The sequence below is a fragment of the Bufo bufo genome, chromosome 6 (assembly GCF_905171765.1).
Source record: "Bufo bufo chromosome 6, aBufBuf1.1, whole genome shotgun sequence".
NCBI classification, from domain to species: domain Eukaryota; kingdom Metazoa; phylum Chordata; class Amphibia; order Anura; family Bufonidae; genus Bufo; species Bufo bufo.
In genome coordinates, this window is record NC_053394.1 from 434226646 (window position 1) to 434243397 (window position 16752).

Sequence of the window (16752 nt, forward strand, 5' to 3'; positions counted from 1 at the left end):
TAATAGATAGATAGATAGATAGATAGATATGAGATAGATAGATAGATAATAGATAGATAAATAGATAGATAGATAGATAGATAGATAATAGATAGATAGATAGATAGATAATAGATAGATAGATAGATAGATAGATAGATAGATAGATGATAGATAGATAATAGATAGATAGATAATAGATAGATAGATAATAGATAGATAGATAGATAGATAGATAATAGATAGATAGATAGATAGATAGATAGATAGATAGATAATAGATAGATAGATAATAGATAGATAGATAGATAGATATGAGATAGATAGATAGACAATAGACAGACTGAGCGCCCACAGCCTGGCCATAGAATCCAGACGGCATTGACAGAGCTACATGCCTAGAGAAAGCAGACTGTGCCAGCAGGGCCACCTAGAGGCAGTGGAGGATGCTGCCCACTTTCTGATGTACTGTCCCAAATACTCAGCAGTGAGGGACATCCACTTTAGGAGACTGTCTGATCTCTGCCCAGACTTCAGCTCCATGGAGGAGGAAGAGAAGCTGCCCATCCTGCTGGGAGAGGAAGAGAACACTGTGGACACAGCAGCACTATATATCAGTGCCTGCAACAGACTGAGAGGAGCCTGATATACCATGGACTCCTATACCCTGACCTCAGGTGTGTCCGCACCCCTTCCCCCCTGTCATGATACGCCACGGACTCCTATACACCGACCCCGGGTGTGTCCCCATTTCTCAACCCCCTATTTCCCACATGCTTTGTCAATACTAATGTATAATTTTAGACCTGCCAATAAAGCTTTATTGATTGATTGATTGATTGATTGACAGATAGATAATAGATAGATAGAATATAGATATGAGATAGATAGATAGATAGTTATGAGATAGATGATAGATAGATAGATTAGAAGATAGATAGATAGATAGATAGATAGATAGATAGATAGATTAGAAGATAGATAGATAAATGGGAGATAGATAGATATTAGATATTAGATAGATAGATAGATAGATACATAGTTATGAAATAGATAGATAGATAGATAGATAGATAGATAATAGATAGATAGATAGATAGATAGATATTAGATAGATAGATATTAGATAGATAGATAGATAGATAGATAGATTTTAGATAGATAGATATTAGATAGATAGATAGATAGATAGATAGATAGAAAGATAGTAGATAGATTGAAATATTGATAGAATATAGATAGATAGATAGATAATAGATAATAGATAGATAGATAGATAGATAGATAGATAATAGATAGATAGATAATAGATAATAGATAGATAATAGATAGATAATAGATAGATAGATAATAGATAGATAGATAGAAAGATATGAGATAGATAGATAGATAGATAGATGATAGATAATAGATAGATAATAGATAGATAATAGATAATAGATAGATGATAGATAGATAGATAGATAGATAGATAGATAGATAGATAGATAATAGATAGATAGATAGATAATAGATAGATAGATAGATAGATAGATAATAAATAGATAATAGATAGATAGATAGATAGATAGATAGATAGATAGATAGATAGATAGATAGATATGGAATATATAATACTTTTGCTTTGGCAATGCACTAAGTTTTACTTGAATATGTCAATAAAGCTTTTTTGAATATAGATAGATAGATTCCCACATACTTTGGCAATACTAATGTATAATTTTAGACCTGCCAATAAAGCTTTATTGATTGATTGATTGATTGATTGATAGATAACACATAGATGATAGGATTGATATGAGGCCATCAATATGAGGAGAGGTCATCAATATGAGGAGAGGTCATCAATATGAGGATGGGTCATCAATATGGGGAGAGGTCATCAATATGAGGAGAGGTCATTAATATGAGGAGAGGTCATCAATATGAGGAGAGGTCATCAATATGAGGAGAGGTCATCAATATGAGGATGGGTCATTAATATGCGGATAGGTCATTATTATGAGAAGAGGTCATCAATATGAGGATGGGTTATTAATATGAGGAAAGGTCATCAATATGAGGAGAGTTCATCAATATGAGGATGGGTCATTAATATGAGGATGGGTCATTAATATGAGAATGGGTCATCAATATGAGGATGGATTATCAATATGAGGAGAGGTCATCAATATGAGGAGAGGTTATTAATATGAGGATGGGTCATCAATATGAGGATGGATCATCAATATGAGGATGGATTATCAATATGAGGAGAGGTCATCAATATGAGGAGAGGCCATTAATATGAGGAGAGGCCATCAATATGAGGAGAGGTTATTAATATGAGGATGGGTCATCAATATGAGGATGGATCATCAATATGAGGATGGATTATCAATATGAGGAGAGGTCATCAATATGAGGAGAGGCCATTAATATGAGGAGAGGCCATCAATATGAGGAGAGGTCATCAATATGAGGAGAGGTCATCAATATGAGGAGAGGTCATGAATATGAGAGGTCATGAATATGAGGAGAGGTCATCAATAAGAGAAGAGGTCATCAATATGAGGATGGGTCATCAATATGAGGAGACGTCATCAATATGAGGATGGGGCATTAATATGAGAATGGGTCATTAATATGAGAGGTCATCAATATGAGGAGAGGTCATCAATATGAGGATGGGTCATCAATATGAGGATGGGTCATCAATATGAGGAGACGTCATCAATATGAGGATGGGGCATTAATATGAGAATGGGTCATTAATATGAGAGGTCATCAATATGAGGAGAGGTCATCAATATGAGGATGGGTCATCAATATGAGGATGGGTCATCAATATGAGGATGGGTCATCAATATGAGGAGACATCATCAATATGAGGATGGGGCATTAATATAAGGATGGGTCATCAATATGTACAACCCCTTTAAAGGGGAGAGCTTCCTAGGGGTATGAGGGGGCGTGGCCTCACTGCACTCAGCACTTGCATATACTGCGTTCAAGTCAGGCTGCTCAGCCTTTATGACAGCCTTACCATCTACTGTAGAGCAGTGGAGTCAGCCCCCCCTTTAATTATCTGTTACTGCGGACAACCAGCCTCTATATAATGTCTGAGAGGTTGTCACGGACCCGCCCCTCCCCCTGCTCAATGCTAACTCCTTTAATTTTGGCGGACCTTGCATCAAACTTATAACATCTGAAGTTCAGCTGATATTTCGCCATTAAAGGTGTTTTCTGGTGGTTATTGATGGCTGCCCGAGACAGTTGGTCTGAGTGTTGGACGCCCAGCGATCTGACATCAATACCTCAGTACCGGAAAACCCCTTTAATTGTAAATAATGTGCTACCGTAACGTGAATGCTGTCTCCAGGGATTTTCATGCTTTTAGAGTTGTCTCTAAAACTGACTTTTAAGTCTGAATACTTGTGTGGACATCCCCTTTAAGTGTTGTATCTTTTTTTCTCCCCCCAGAAACCACAAGTGGAATATAGATAAAGTGACTGTGCAACAGAAAACCTGAATGGAAGGAGAAGACGTCCGGGAAATCAATGGTATCTGAGATAGGAGAAATATTAACCCATTGCCCCCCCCCCTCCCCCATTAGAAACACAGTAAAACTTTAGCACCTGAAACGTAGAAGGAAACTTGGAGTCTCCTTTATCAGATACAGAGTTATTTGTATGGCGTTTATCACCTCGGAAATATTCACAAAATAAATATTTTTTTAAACCAATTTCTCTTTTATTTATTTCATGTGAACGGGATGTTAGATGTGACACCGCAGAGGTGACCCAGGATGCCGTCACACCGCGGAAGTGACCAAGATGCTGTCAGTGGCTTTTAATTTCATTTTTTTCTTTTTCTTTTTTTGTTGTTATTTCTCTGTCATATTAGTTTGATTTCATTTAATTTTTTTCTTCATTTTCGTTCATCATGATTTCTTTGTTGTTGAGAGAGTGGTCGATGCTTAGGACCAGATGTGCAGATGACAGTGGCTGCAAAACAAACTATGTCCACACTTGCGTTTTCCGGATCCGGCAGAGGATCTTAATACTGGAAAAAAAATGCGTTTCTTTTTGGTTCTCATGCATTCAGAATGAAAATAGATCCATTCAGGATGCATCAGGATTTCTTCAGTTCCGGCAGCGTTCCGTTTTGTGACCGGACACAAAACTGCTGCAAGTTGCGGTTTTGTGTCCGGTCATAAAAACTGATCCAGTGTAAGTCAGTGGTGCCTAAAAAAAAACTGAGCCATCACCTATTGACTTTCAATGTATTTATTGATGGATCCGTTTTTTTCCAATTTGATTTCACACAACGGAATGGAGGCATCTTGATGTGTAAAATCAAAACTGATCTGTTTAATTGCGGTGTTGAGATCCTCTGCCGAATCTCAATACCTTAATTAACAACGCATGTGTAAAAGTAGCCTAAGTAACTGAGAACCTGCCTGGGATCTACTTATCTCCATGCTAAGACATGAGATATCAGGGCAGACTTGATGGACCTTGTCCAATTCTCCTGACATCATTCTTCCATCTTTCTATGGTTTCCTTGATTTATCTTCAGGAAGAACTCTTCCTTAGGAGGACATGTCGGCAAGTCAATGATTTTCAGGCTAATAGAACATGGATTCGCGCAGTTACATTTACAGTAAATCGGGTTCTGTGTGTATTTTCATAGAGGTTGAGGTAAGGATGTCTAATCAGACCTCAGATACATGATAAGGAGCAGATGGCTCCTCTATATTTAAGGAACATCCACTTATAGTAAAATATTTATCGCCCCACGTCTTGTAATGAAATATTCCGTGACCTGATGGAAGCTGACACAGGAGCCAGAATGAGATATTATGGAATGGAACAAGTATTTGATGCTTGGCCAACGTCAGGCTCTTTAGAAGATGTGGTTTTATCTTAGAGAACACTTATCTGTGATGTATTTATATGACTTGAAGGAAACATGAGGCTCAGTCATTCATCTCCTCGTAATATCAATTGTCCTATAATTACATGTGAAGCCTTAATAAATAAGAGGAAGCTATCAGAAGATACCACAATCTTTTCAGGACTTGTCTTCTCCCTTTATGTCATGTTCCAGGGTCGAGAGAACCTCTGAACATATCAAAAGCATACAGAAAACAGAAACAGATCCAGAGTAGACCTAAAGGAATAACCAGACCCAAACAACCGGGATAATCCTGACAAACAGTGGCAGATGCAGAACCACTGGGCCAAGTGACCAGTTTGACTTAGGGCCAAACCCTAAGGGCTTTATTCTGGTGCTCCCTTGGTTTTAACCCCTATACAGGGATCTGGTCTTCGCTGCAGGGGAGCAACCGAATCTATACCTCCTGGGATGGTCCCGGTACACTTGCAGGGAAACAGATGCTGGTGCCTAACACCAGCAGTCCAGGCAAGACAAATTAAAACAGGAATACAGGCAAACAGGCAGAACAGGAACCCAAACAAACATGCAACTTAGGACTCTGTTCAGACACAAATCAAGAAACAGGAACACAGACGAGCCACATCATCAGGAACCCATGCAGAACTGGATACAATGAGCATGGTGCTCACTGACAGACAGGAAAAATTTAGAGATATACAGACATAGCCCGGACCCCATACGGATACAGTGAGCATGGCATACACAGGCAGACCAGTGCGAGCAGACAACATAGAAACATGCCTGTACCCCAACAGAAGAACATAGAAAACATGAAGACATAGTAACATGCCTGGACCCCATGCAGAACTGGGTGCATGGTGATCACAGACGAGACATGGTAAGACTAGGACCTAGTGACATTGTAACAAACTCACAAGCAACCAGCCTACATGAAATGAGAACCGCAGCCAGTACGCAATGTCCTTGACATTTTAAGGCCTATAAATCTTCCTAAATCTTCTTAAACATGACAGGATATCCTCTACTTCCCCAACTTTCAAGGTCTACTTCACTTTCATAACCCTCCCATATATCTCAAGGTTTACGTAACCTTCACAACCTTTACCTCTACAGATCTCACCAGATGACATACATGTCAAAGCCTTCCTCAGATACATGTCTGTGTCCTCATACCTCTCATACATCCCCATCTTCTTCATACATATCAAGGTGTCTACTGCATGTTTCATCATCTCTGAAGTGTATTTTCTGTTTGATAAATCTGAAATCCTGCTCAATTATTTATTTTTTCAGTGGAGTTGATAAGCCAGATTTCTGACTCTGAATTCTGTATTTTCCGTCTCCTTCTTAAATGGACAATAATTTAGTAATAACACATTTCCTGTAGTAAAATGGTAAGAACTGGCTTTTTCTTACTATCATGTATGTAATCAAGCTACTTTGATCATAAACCATATCAATTTGAATTTAATTTCGGAAATTTCTGACGTTTTCTAAATTCCTGTAACTATATAATGCACGGTGCATTTAATAACTGGAAAACTCTATGAATTTGTCCTCAGATATGGTTAGAGAAGTTCTACAAGTTCTAAATGAGAATAAAGGAAACATGTAAGAAGTGGAGCTTCTATATTCAGTGGTGCCATGAAAGGGTTGTCTGGGAAGTCGGTCCACGGCTTGTTTACTCCCTCCCCAGCAGGGGCATGATCATCATCTCCACAAAAGACACATCACCGCTGAAGCCAGTTATTGGCTGCAGCAGATAATCATGCCCGTGCATGGGATGAATTGAATAAGCAGCAGACTGGAAGATGGGCACAGGGGAGTCATCATGCAGAACCAGAGCGGTGGGGAGTAGGTAAGAGGCAAGCTGCAGCTACTGTGAAAAGTTATTTATCCCGGACAACACCTTTGATGCGGTATATTGTAACTAAGCAGCTTGGTGCAACATTAAAATACCCAGTAAAAGGGACAGGAAAGAACACAGGAGAGGTGAGAACTGATCATCTATCATCACTAGAACACCCTGCTTATCACTGTATATATTATAAAGACAGGAGAGACCACAGGAGAGGTGAGAACTGATCAGCTATCATCACTAGAACACCCTGCATATCACTATATATAGTATAAGGATAGGAGAGAACACAGGAGACGTGAGAACTGATTATCTATCATCACTAGAACACCCAGCTTATCACTGTTTATAGTATAAGGACAGGAGAGAACATAGGAGAGGTGAGAACTGATCATCTATCCTTACTAGAACACCCAGCTTATCACTGTTTATAGTATAAGGACAGGAAAGAACACAGAAGAGGTGAGAACTGATTATCTATCAACACTAGAACACCCTGCTTATCACTGCATATATTATAAGGACAGGAGAGAACACAGGAGAGGTGAGAACTGATCATCTATCATCACTAGAAAACTCAGCTTATCACTTTTTATAGTATAAGGACAGGAGAGAACACAGGGGAGGTGAGAGCTGATTATCATTACTAGAACACCGAGCTTATCACTAGTATAAGGGAGTAGGGAGAACACAGGAGAGGTGAGAACTGATTATCTGTCACCACCAGAACACTCTGCTTATCACTCATTTTGATAAATAAGGGCTGTAGATTGATAAAAAAGTTGAAAAAAAATAGTTTTCTTGCAAAGATCTACAGTTTATTTATAGCTAGAAATTTAAGACAACATGAATTTAAGAACAAAGTGACAAAGATTTCACATTTTGTGGTTTTCTTCATTCACCTTGCGGCTCAATTGCTCCTCTTACTCTTCACTCTTGATGATCTTGGTGACTTCCCTAGTTTTAGCCCGAAGCTTGTTGACTTGAGATTCAGCAATATCGGCACGCTCCTCTGCTTCCTCCAGTTCATGCTGCACTTTACGGTATTTGGATATGTTGACGTTGGATTGCTCCTCCTGGATTTTTCAAAATGAAAAGATAATACATATAGTCATTTTAGTAATCATAATATTACACAGTCCTACAGAGTCAAAAGTTGTATAACTACGGCATATAAAATGTATTATTTTATGGTTTGTAGGTAGATAAGCAATGTATTATAGCTTTACTACTGTTTTATTATACTTTTTCACTTACTGTATGTATAATTTAGGCATTATACATATTATCTGGTAGAGGAATCAGAAACAATTACCAAATTCCTTAACCAATGTAGATTTAGACAATCATAATAAAGTCTCCACTGATATATGAGTTGTGAGCTTTTGTATAACAAGGTAAACAAGGGTCAACAATTCGACTTACAATCTCTTCAGTCTGCCTCTTGTAGGCCTTGACTTTTAATTGAAGTTTGTCTACTAGGTCTTGAAGTCTCATGACGTTCTTCCTATCTTCTTCAGACTGAAAATAAATAGAAGAAAGACAGGTCAATGAAAGTTACCAAAAGCCGAAGCCACTTTGATATGTCTTTGGTTAATAGAGTTTTACTAGAAACTACTAAATTTCATAATCTGTTGGAAAAACCTTCTTGACTCGAAGAGCTCACTAATGATGCAATTTGCCCTGGATACAGTGCGGCAGATTTAATATTGAAAATGCATCACATTTACCAACACTTTTCTAAACTTTTTACTCCTTGCTCGGTAGGGAGGGGACTTCATGAGAAAGGGGTGTGGCTTCATGGGAAATGGGCATGGCCTAAAGGCACCCCTTGCACCAAAAAAAATGCACCAAAATGTTGGTGCATTTTTGGAGTAAAACCACACAAACCTATAGGTGGCATTAAGATAGACTAGACAGTTTTTTGGTGCAAAGACAGAATTATTGGCACACAGACAAAACAGAATTGTAGAGTATTTTTTTCCACTTACTTAATCCTCATTCACATTAAGTATTTATCCTTCCTTTGATGTACATGTCAGGAAAAGTTCCCGACATAGACGACCAACAGAAGGCTGTGACGTATTCCATCATTGTACAGGCATATAGTGAGATAAGTCATCTGTAGGCCTCATTTTAATAATGTGCACTCCAGTGCATAGTATATTTCTTTTTACTCTACATTGAATATTGTAGACTACTATGCTATCCTGTACTTATTTTTTTGCATTTTACCAACTTCTACTGGCCTGACAGGCCAAAAAGTCACTCTTTTAGAATAATTTAGATATGCCTTATGGATATGTTTAGTGTGTACACTGGGTACTTTCACCAACATACCACTAAAGATATATCACATAATGTGAACAAGACTTAAGACAGAAAAGATTTGTCCATACCCAAATCTATGTCCATCAAAAAGGAGCAAAGACAATTTTGTATTAGAAATAACCTTTAGGAGTCCAAAAACCATGTCCACATCATTGTATTTACATATCGATGATGTGATCCCAATCATTTGTAGCTACAGTTTACAGAGATGGTTTCCTTACCTGGTATGTGATCTCCTTTACACGCCTCTCATATTTACGAACACCCTTAATGGCTTCTGAACTGCGTTTCTGCTCACCTTCAAGTTCATTTTCAAGTTCCCTCACCTAAAACGCAAGCAACATAAATGTTATATAAACATAAAGTGTAAGTTTGTAAAGTTTCCAAGTTCTTAGTACATACCCTGGCCTCCAATTTTTGGAGCTGCTTCTTTCCTCCTTTAAGAGCTAGCTGTTCAGCCTCATCCAAACGTAGTTGAAGGTCCTTCACAGTCTGATCAAGGTTCTTTTTCATCCTCTCAAGATGAGCACTGGTGTCTTGTTCCTTCTTCAGTTCCTCAGCCATCATAGCAGCCTAGGAGGTAGAATTATAATAAATAAAGTAGATAGTGGAAAAAGTACAGTATGTTCTAGATCTATATCAACTCTCCATACACATACTCTTGTTTTTAAGAGAAGAGAAAGCCTCTGGCTGCTGAGTTAGGAGTTCCCCATTTTTGCCAACAATACACTAATGTATGTGGAGGCCTTAAGGTACTCTTTTAGTATGTCATGAAAATTCACCTTTCCACAAATGTTTTACATTTATAGATAACACTAAGACTCACATCAGTAATTGCTTTCTTGGCTTTTTCTTCTGCGTTCCTAGATTCCTGTATGGCCTCCTCGACCTCTGTCTGCAACTGAGCAATGTCGTTCTCCAGCTTCTTTTTTGTGTTAATCAAGCTTGTGTTCTGTGAAAAGTAAAAATAATCTGGTCGGTTTCAGTTCTATTTGCTTTCCAAAATCTTGTCTAAACCTTGACTAGGATTGTAAATACCTGTGAGTGCAGAAGTTGGACACGTTCACTTGCATCCAGGAGCTCCTGTTCAGCAACCTTCCTGCTCCTCTCAGTCTGTTCCAGAGCAGACCTAAGTTCTTCAATCTCTGATTGCATGAGGGTTGCTCTGCGCTCAATCAAGATTAATTGTTCTTTCAGATCCTCATTGGACCTGAGGGAGTCATCCAGATGAATTTGGACATCCTATGAGAAGGAATCACAGCGACCATGATGAAAGGATGCCGATTGGCCCAAATTACATTTTTATATTGAGTTTTCCGACATCTACCTTAAGCAAACTCTGGACATTTCTCAGCTGCTTTTGAGATTCTGCAGCCTGGCGGTTGGCGTGGCTTAACTGGATCTCCATCTCATTCAGGTCTCCTTCCATTTTCTTCTTTACCCTCAGAGCATCATTTCTGCTTCTGATTTCAGCATCCAAAGAGCTTTGCAATGATTCAACAATCCTGATGTGGTTCCTTTTCAGTTGGTCAATTTCTTCATCTTTCTCTGCAACCTTCCTTTCAATTTCTGATTTCACTTGGGTGAGCTCCAGTTGGATTCTTAGGATTTTTCCTTCTTCATGTTCAAGTGATGCCTGGAAGGTGCAGAAGGAAGCATCAAGGTTTGGTATGGAGTTTATTTCTATTATTTTAGCTTTTGTTTTATGAGTATTATTTTTGGAGGAGTAGAGGATAGACATGACCATTACACCATTATTTCTACAAACAAAATACCTCTGCTTCCTCCAGTGCTGTCTGGACTTCACTCTTCTCTTGCTCGATTTGCTTTTTGGCCTTTTCTACTTCATGAAGAGACTTTGTGGTTTCTGATACTTGTTCAGTAAGGTCTGAAATCTCCTCTGCAGAAAAAAATAAGTTGTTGGTATTATTCATATTGGTATCACAGCAGTAACATTTATTATTGTCTCTAAAGCCATGACCCTGATGCTCAAATGAATTATTACTAGTCCTGCATGAGAACTATCTGGAGGAAGCTACAGCATTTGCATTGAACTAAAGCGTCATTGTCCTGGAAAAACTGTTTGTATTCAATCCTAGATTCGAGCCCCGATATCTAGATGCCATTATTTGCAATCGACTCAATTGGTAGAGGGCTAATATGCTACTAGTAAAATATGTTTAAGGCTTGTACAGAAGTGAGCTTGGTCCACATGGATATATGACAACATTTATCATGAATTAATATTGTAGATTTAGTTATTACGTTGCAAGTTCTTGTTCTCTCGCTTGATGGTCTCCAAGTGGTCCATGGACTCTTCATAGGCATTCTTCATTTTAAACAGTTCAGTGCTTAGAGAACGAGACTCTTTCAGGGAAGCTTCAAGCTCAGCTTGTGCCTCCTCATATTTCTGCTTCCATTCAGCAAGAATCTATTGTAAATGGAAGGGAAATTTATCAAAAAGTGAATTTTGGGTAATCATTAGGATAAAATTCAAGCAGAAAATGTACAGTGTCTGGATTAGACCAAGATTCTGAGACCAATATATACTTATACAATATCCTTATATCCACACCTTATCAAAGTTTTTCTGCTTCTTGTCTAGGGCAGCGCAGGCACTGTTGGACCTCTCCACATCAACCATGAGATCCTCAACTTCATTCTGCAACCTCTGTTTGGTCTTCTCAAGGGAAGCACACTTTGAATTCACAGCCTCAATTTGTTCCTCTGCTTCCTGTAGTCTCTGGGCTAGCTTCTTCCTGGATTATCATATGGATATGTGCATGGGTAATAATTCAGTTGCAACCTTATAAGCCATGGCCACCATTATATAGCAACCAGCTTCATAACTTAAGCACGTCCTTTAGCTTAGTGTGGTGACATTAGCAAATACATAGGCAAACAAGACACTTACTTGGCCTCTTCCAGTTCCTCTGTACGCTGAATGGCATCTGTCTCATATTTTATTCTCCATTGGGCAACTTCACCATTAGCCTTGGACAAAGCACGTTGAAGTTCAGCCTTTGCCTCTTGCTCCTCTTCATATTGTTCCCTTAATAAGTCACAATCATGACGGGCAGACTGTAAACCATGTGCAAGTGCATTCTTGGCCTAGGGGAAAAAAATTACCACTTTTTCATTATTGAGGACAAAAATCGGGGAAACCTATATAAAGTGCAAGTCAGGTACATAGTAGAGGCAACTATTAAGGTTATCCCAGAACCACAACCCTACATTTCCTCCCAATTCCTCAAGTTTTACATGATGTTTATATTTCACCCACCTTCGTCTCCTCCTCCAGTTGCCTCTTGAGCTCTTCAGTTTGCTGGGTAAAGGCCTGTTTGCCTCGAGTGAGCTGAGAGATCAGGGCATCTTTTTCTTCCAGTTGTCTAGTAAGTTCACCTTTTTGAAATATTTATTAATTAATGATCAAAATAGGATTAAAAAAACAACACAGAGTTGCCAATCAAGTTACAGAAGGTGACTGATTGGATGTGCGAGGTACGGATCAAAATAGTATGTGTTGGGATATTCTCTATAGCAAAAAGAACTGTCAAACAAAACTCACCATTTTCAGTTTGCAGTCGGGCCCTTTGAGTGGTCATATCATTAATATTTCTTTGGTGTTCTTCCTCTTTAGTCTTGAGTTCACTCAACTGGTCTTCAAGGGTGCGGCAAATTTTTTCAAAGTTGGCCTATATATAACACAGTGTAGCTGTCAACATTTCTAAAATGTAAACAGATTCTTAGAGATATTTAAGATTTTTCATGTCTTCAAGGAGTGCAGTAACATTGAATGGGTGCATGTGTTAATACACAGACTACAAAACCTCAGATTAACCTGGCCTGGCCTCAGATACTGAAGCAGTGTTGGCTGTAAGGCTGCTTGCTGTCGTCCCCTACTGAAAGTGGCCATCCCCACATGTGGCTTCTGGTTTGAACACGGTACGGTACCTTTGATAAGTCACTATCTAAGCAGGATACTAGGAAAAGAGGTTGTCATAGGTGGGAAGCCCAATCACAACCATTGTAGCATTTGAATTTTCTTCTATATTAACTGATATAAAAAATATTCCTTGGCTACTGAGGCAGCGATTGGGAAATGTATCAATGTCCTACCTTTGCTTTGGAAACAGATTCCATGTTGCTGGCAAGGTCATCAATCTCCATCTTGAGTTCACTCTTCTCTTTTTCCAGTTTCTGTTTGACCCGCTGCAGGTTATCAATTTGTTCCCCGAGCTCAGCTGTACTGTCGGCATGCTTCTTTCGGAGAGCAGAGGCAGTGGCTTCATGTTGTAAAGTAGCTTCTTCCAGGTCGCGACGCATCTTCTGGAACTCAGCCTCACGCTTCTTGTTCATCTCAATCTGAACAGAGGTTGCACCACCAGCTTCCTCCAGGCGCTCACTGATCTCCTCAAGCTCTCTTGAGAGGTCGGAGCGCTGCTTCTCAGCCTTGGCGCGAGCTGCACGTTCTGCTTCAATTTCCTCTTCAACTTCTTCAATTCGAGCCTTGAAAGTAAAGGGAATTAAGACATTTCCAATAAAAATATGTTCCTTTCACTATTTAAAAAATGGCATGGAGTATTTTACACCAACTATACCTGTAATTCTTTAATTTTCTTCTGCAGCTGGGCACCTAGAGCTTGTTCATCCTCAATTCTGCTTGCAAACTGGCTAATTTCAAAATCTTTCCTACAGGTAAATAATATACAGCTTAGACTGATTGCATGACTAGTAGGACAGCTCACCACCCACTTCGTACATGCCAACATCTTCAATTTTTCCAGGACAATCCTGGGAAGTATACATTCCTAAAAGTATACATTCCTAGGGTGGAACTAAAATGTCCTGATTTTGGTGGGTATGCCTAAGCTCTAGTGAACGATCATATAATGTGTATGAGAACTCATTTTAAGAAGTAAACTTGTATGGTAGTCTCGACTGGTTTATGATCCATATTGTCAATAGTTGCGTCTCTTCCAACACTTCACAGTTAGAAAATATCCTAAAACATTTTTCCACATTCTTGAAAAATGTCAAGACCCAACTCAAAAACATGTTCTTCCTTCAAATAAAGTTAAAGGGATACAACTTTGAATGGAGCAGAAGTATGCATGCTTGACCACAGTTTTAATCAAACAGGTGACATTGGTCCCCCATTTTCTACCAGTAGTCGGAACCCCACTGATCATGAAAATGGGGGTCACCCGTTTGAATGGAGGAGCGATTGAGCTTGCACACTGCCGCTCCATTCAAAGTTGAAAACAGTGTTTTGCTACCTCCTGCAGTTCCTTGGGGTTTGAATTTAGCAGTAGTGTGAATGCTTAGTAGTAGTTCCAATTCAAGAGATATGTGACCCTGTCCTCATAGGGAATATCCCTTCAACTGTTCAACAAATATGGAGATTATTGTCTATTGAATTTGATATGGTAAAATTGTGTTTAAAACATCAGAAGTCAATCGAATTAAATTTGGTTGTAGCAGTCGACATGTATTAAATTTTTTTATTTGCTTAGATGACATCAATACTCACTTTTTAAGTTTTTCATCCAGCTGCTGCCTATCATTTTCTAGATCCATTAAGGTTTCTTGGGCTAATTTAAGATCCCCCTCAAGTTTCCTTTTGGATCTTTCAAGGTCCATGCGCAATTTCTTCTCTTGTTCGAGAGATCCCTCAAGCTAAAAGTAAGGCATTGCAACTTAGCAAACCAATTTTACATTCCTTGCTTTGTACACAATTCTAAAGGTCCCTCATACACATTAGACTATTGTCATCTAAACTCACCCTTTTTAGCACACCTGGCCAACACTATACTTTGCATGGTAAGCACCTGAAAGGTGTCTAGCAGCTTCTTTCTCTGCCGAGCCAAGAGTGCTGCCGGATGACGGCTATTGAATTTAGGCACCTTAAACATCATGAAACTACTCACATCATCAACTTGTTGCTCAAGCTTGGTTTTTGCTTTCGTCAGCGTGTTCACTTTGTCTTCTTCAGCCTGGAGGTCATCAAGAGTTTGTTGGTGGGCTTCTTGCAGAGCTTTCTTCTCTTTTGTTAGTTTGACAATGGTCTCATCCAAGACAGCCATCTCTTCTGTAAGGTTTTTAACCTTTTTGAAAAATAAAAATATTAATTTACTGATTCCCTTTTTTTTGTTACTGCTGTTGCTCTAGCTGTTAATTATGTCAAACATGGAAAATACTATACTTTTCCTCAAACTTGAAGCTTGCAAATAAAGCTAAAATAAAGGCATTCATCTTGTAGCATGATTGTTCATAAAACCTAGGACAAGCCAAAGCAATATTGTAGACTGATATAGTGAGTAGAATGGCTTGCCTTGTTTTCTGTGGCATGTTTCTCCTTCTCAACCTTGGCCAAAGTCAACTCAAGGTCATCAATGTCTCTCTTCAGCTCGGAGCACTCGTCCTCGAGTTTTCTCTTCTTGGCAGTCAATTCGGCATTTGACTCTTCCTCATCTTCCAACCTCTCATTCAACTCTTTGATCTTGGCTTCCAGTTGAATTTTTGTTTTGATCAACTGATCGCATCTCTCCTCAGCATCATTTAAGTTCTCAGATTCCTAAGCAGAAGAAGTAAGTATAATTCAATATGAATGTCAATGACTACATTATGTGGAATAAGAGCACTGTGAGATGTTTAATGGTGGCCATACACATAGAGGTACATTAGCCATATTTGTCTTATGACTGCCCAATGACTATTGTGGAGGGAGATAGGAATCGGCCAGTTCGTTTTTAGTTTGTCTGATCCTTTTGTTGTCAGGATCATAATCCACCCCCTGAGGTGTCGGGCAACATCTTACTTCCCTCTCTCTAGTGAGAACACATAGGGTCAGAAAAGATCACTCACAGACTGGACTTGAAGGAAAAGGTCATTCTTCTCTTGGAGAATTTTAACCATCTTCTCCTCTAGCTCCTTTCTCTTGGCATCAGACTTAGTCAGAGCCTCTTTTGTCTTCGCAAACTCTTCCTTCATTGTTGCCATCTCTTTCTCAGACTCGGCACTCTTCAGGAGAGGCTTGATCTTAAAGTACAGCTTCATCCATGGCCAATGTTTGACGTTCATGAATGCTCGGATGTTATACTGAATGGAAAATATTGCCTCTCTGCAATGAAAGACACAGGAATGGTAAACTGTCCACTTTTGGGGCATTTTATGGGATGGAAAAATACTTGATTTCACACTGAGTTATTAAATACCTCCTTTCCATCATCTTCTTAAATTCTACTCTCATGAGGTATCCTCTGCACCTAGCTTGAGTACGAGTGATAACTTCTGCCAGTCTGTCATCTCGCATTTCTTCCAGTGTCCCCAAGAGACCAGCTTTGAAGAAGACCTTAAGATATTTTGGATATAACATTGTAATACATGGAAAAATACATATTGAGTAAATAATAGGTGTAAATCATGCATGAAGGTACAAATATTCACCTTTGTGTGTCCGAATCTGTACTGTGTGTGGTCTACATCAATGGACCCAAGAAGTTTCTCAGAAGCTTTCTTGCTGTCAATAAATTGACCATCTGGGATAGCACTGGCATTTAAGATCTTGTATCTGTTACAATAGGACAAAGCACACTTGAGTTGATTGAGTTAACACTTTTTAGAAAATTATATCCATAAGGAACCTAGAAGGTGCCTGGTTGGAACTGGACCGAGGTCCC

At 39.0% G+C, this 16752-nt stretch overlaps 1 protein-coding gene and 1 long non-coding RNA gene across 2 annotated transcripts in view; one reads left to right on the forward strand and one right to left on the reverse strand.

Moving 5' to 3' along the window:
• The window catches only part of LOC121005324, an 8689-nt gene extending 4986 nt beyond the window's left edge, over positions 1-3703 (forward strand). Inside the window, exon 2 of the long non-coding RNA XR_005779914.1 lies at positions 3442-3703. This is a non-coding gene — a long non-coding RNA (uncharacterized LOC121005324). The remainder of the gene's footprint in view (positions 1-3441) is intronic.
• Positions 1-16752, reverse strand: part of LOC121005828 — a 55658-nt gene that overhangs the window by 23980 nt on the left and 14926 nt on the right. The window contains 22 exon segments of the mRNA XM_040438589.1: positions 5987-6129; positions 7667-7815; positions 8165-8260; positions 9292-9396; positions 9473-9643; positions 9897-10022; positions 10109-10312; positions 10398-10706; positions 10846-10970; positions 11336-11501; positions 11646-11829; positions 11985-12181; positions 12354-12472; positions 12639-12765; positions 13190-13579; positions 13672-13762; positions 14604-14749; positions 15001-15177; positions 15405-15647; positions 15938-16193; positions 16288-16424; positions 16520-16643. Coding sequence (XP_040294523.1) covers positions 5987-6129; positions 7667-7815; positions 8165-8260; positions 9292-9396; positions 9473-9643; positions 9897-10022; positions 10109-10312; positions 10398-10706; positions 10846-10970; positions 11336-11501; positions 11646-11829; positions 11985-12181; positions 12354-12472; positions 12639-12765; positions 13190-13579; positions 13672-13762; positions 14604-14749; positions 15001-15177; positions 15405-15647; positions 15938-16193; positions 16288-16424; positions 16520-16643 — 3785 coding nt within the window.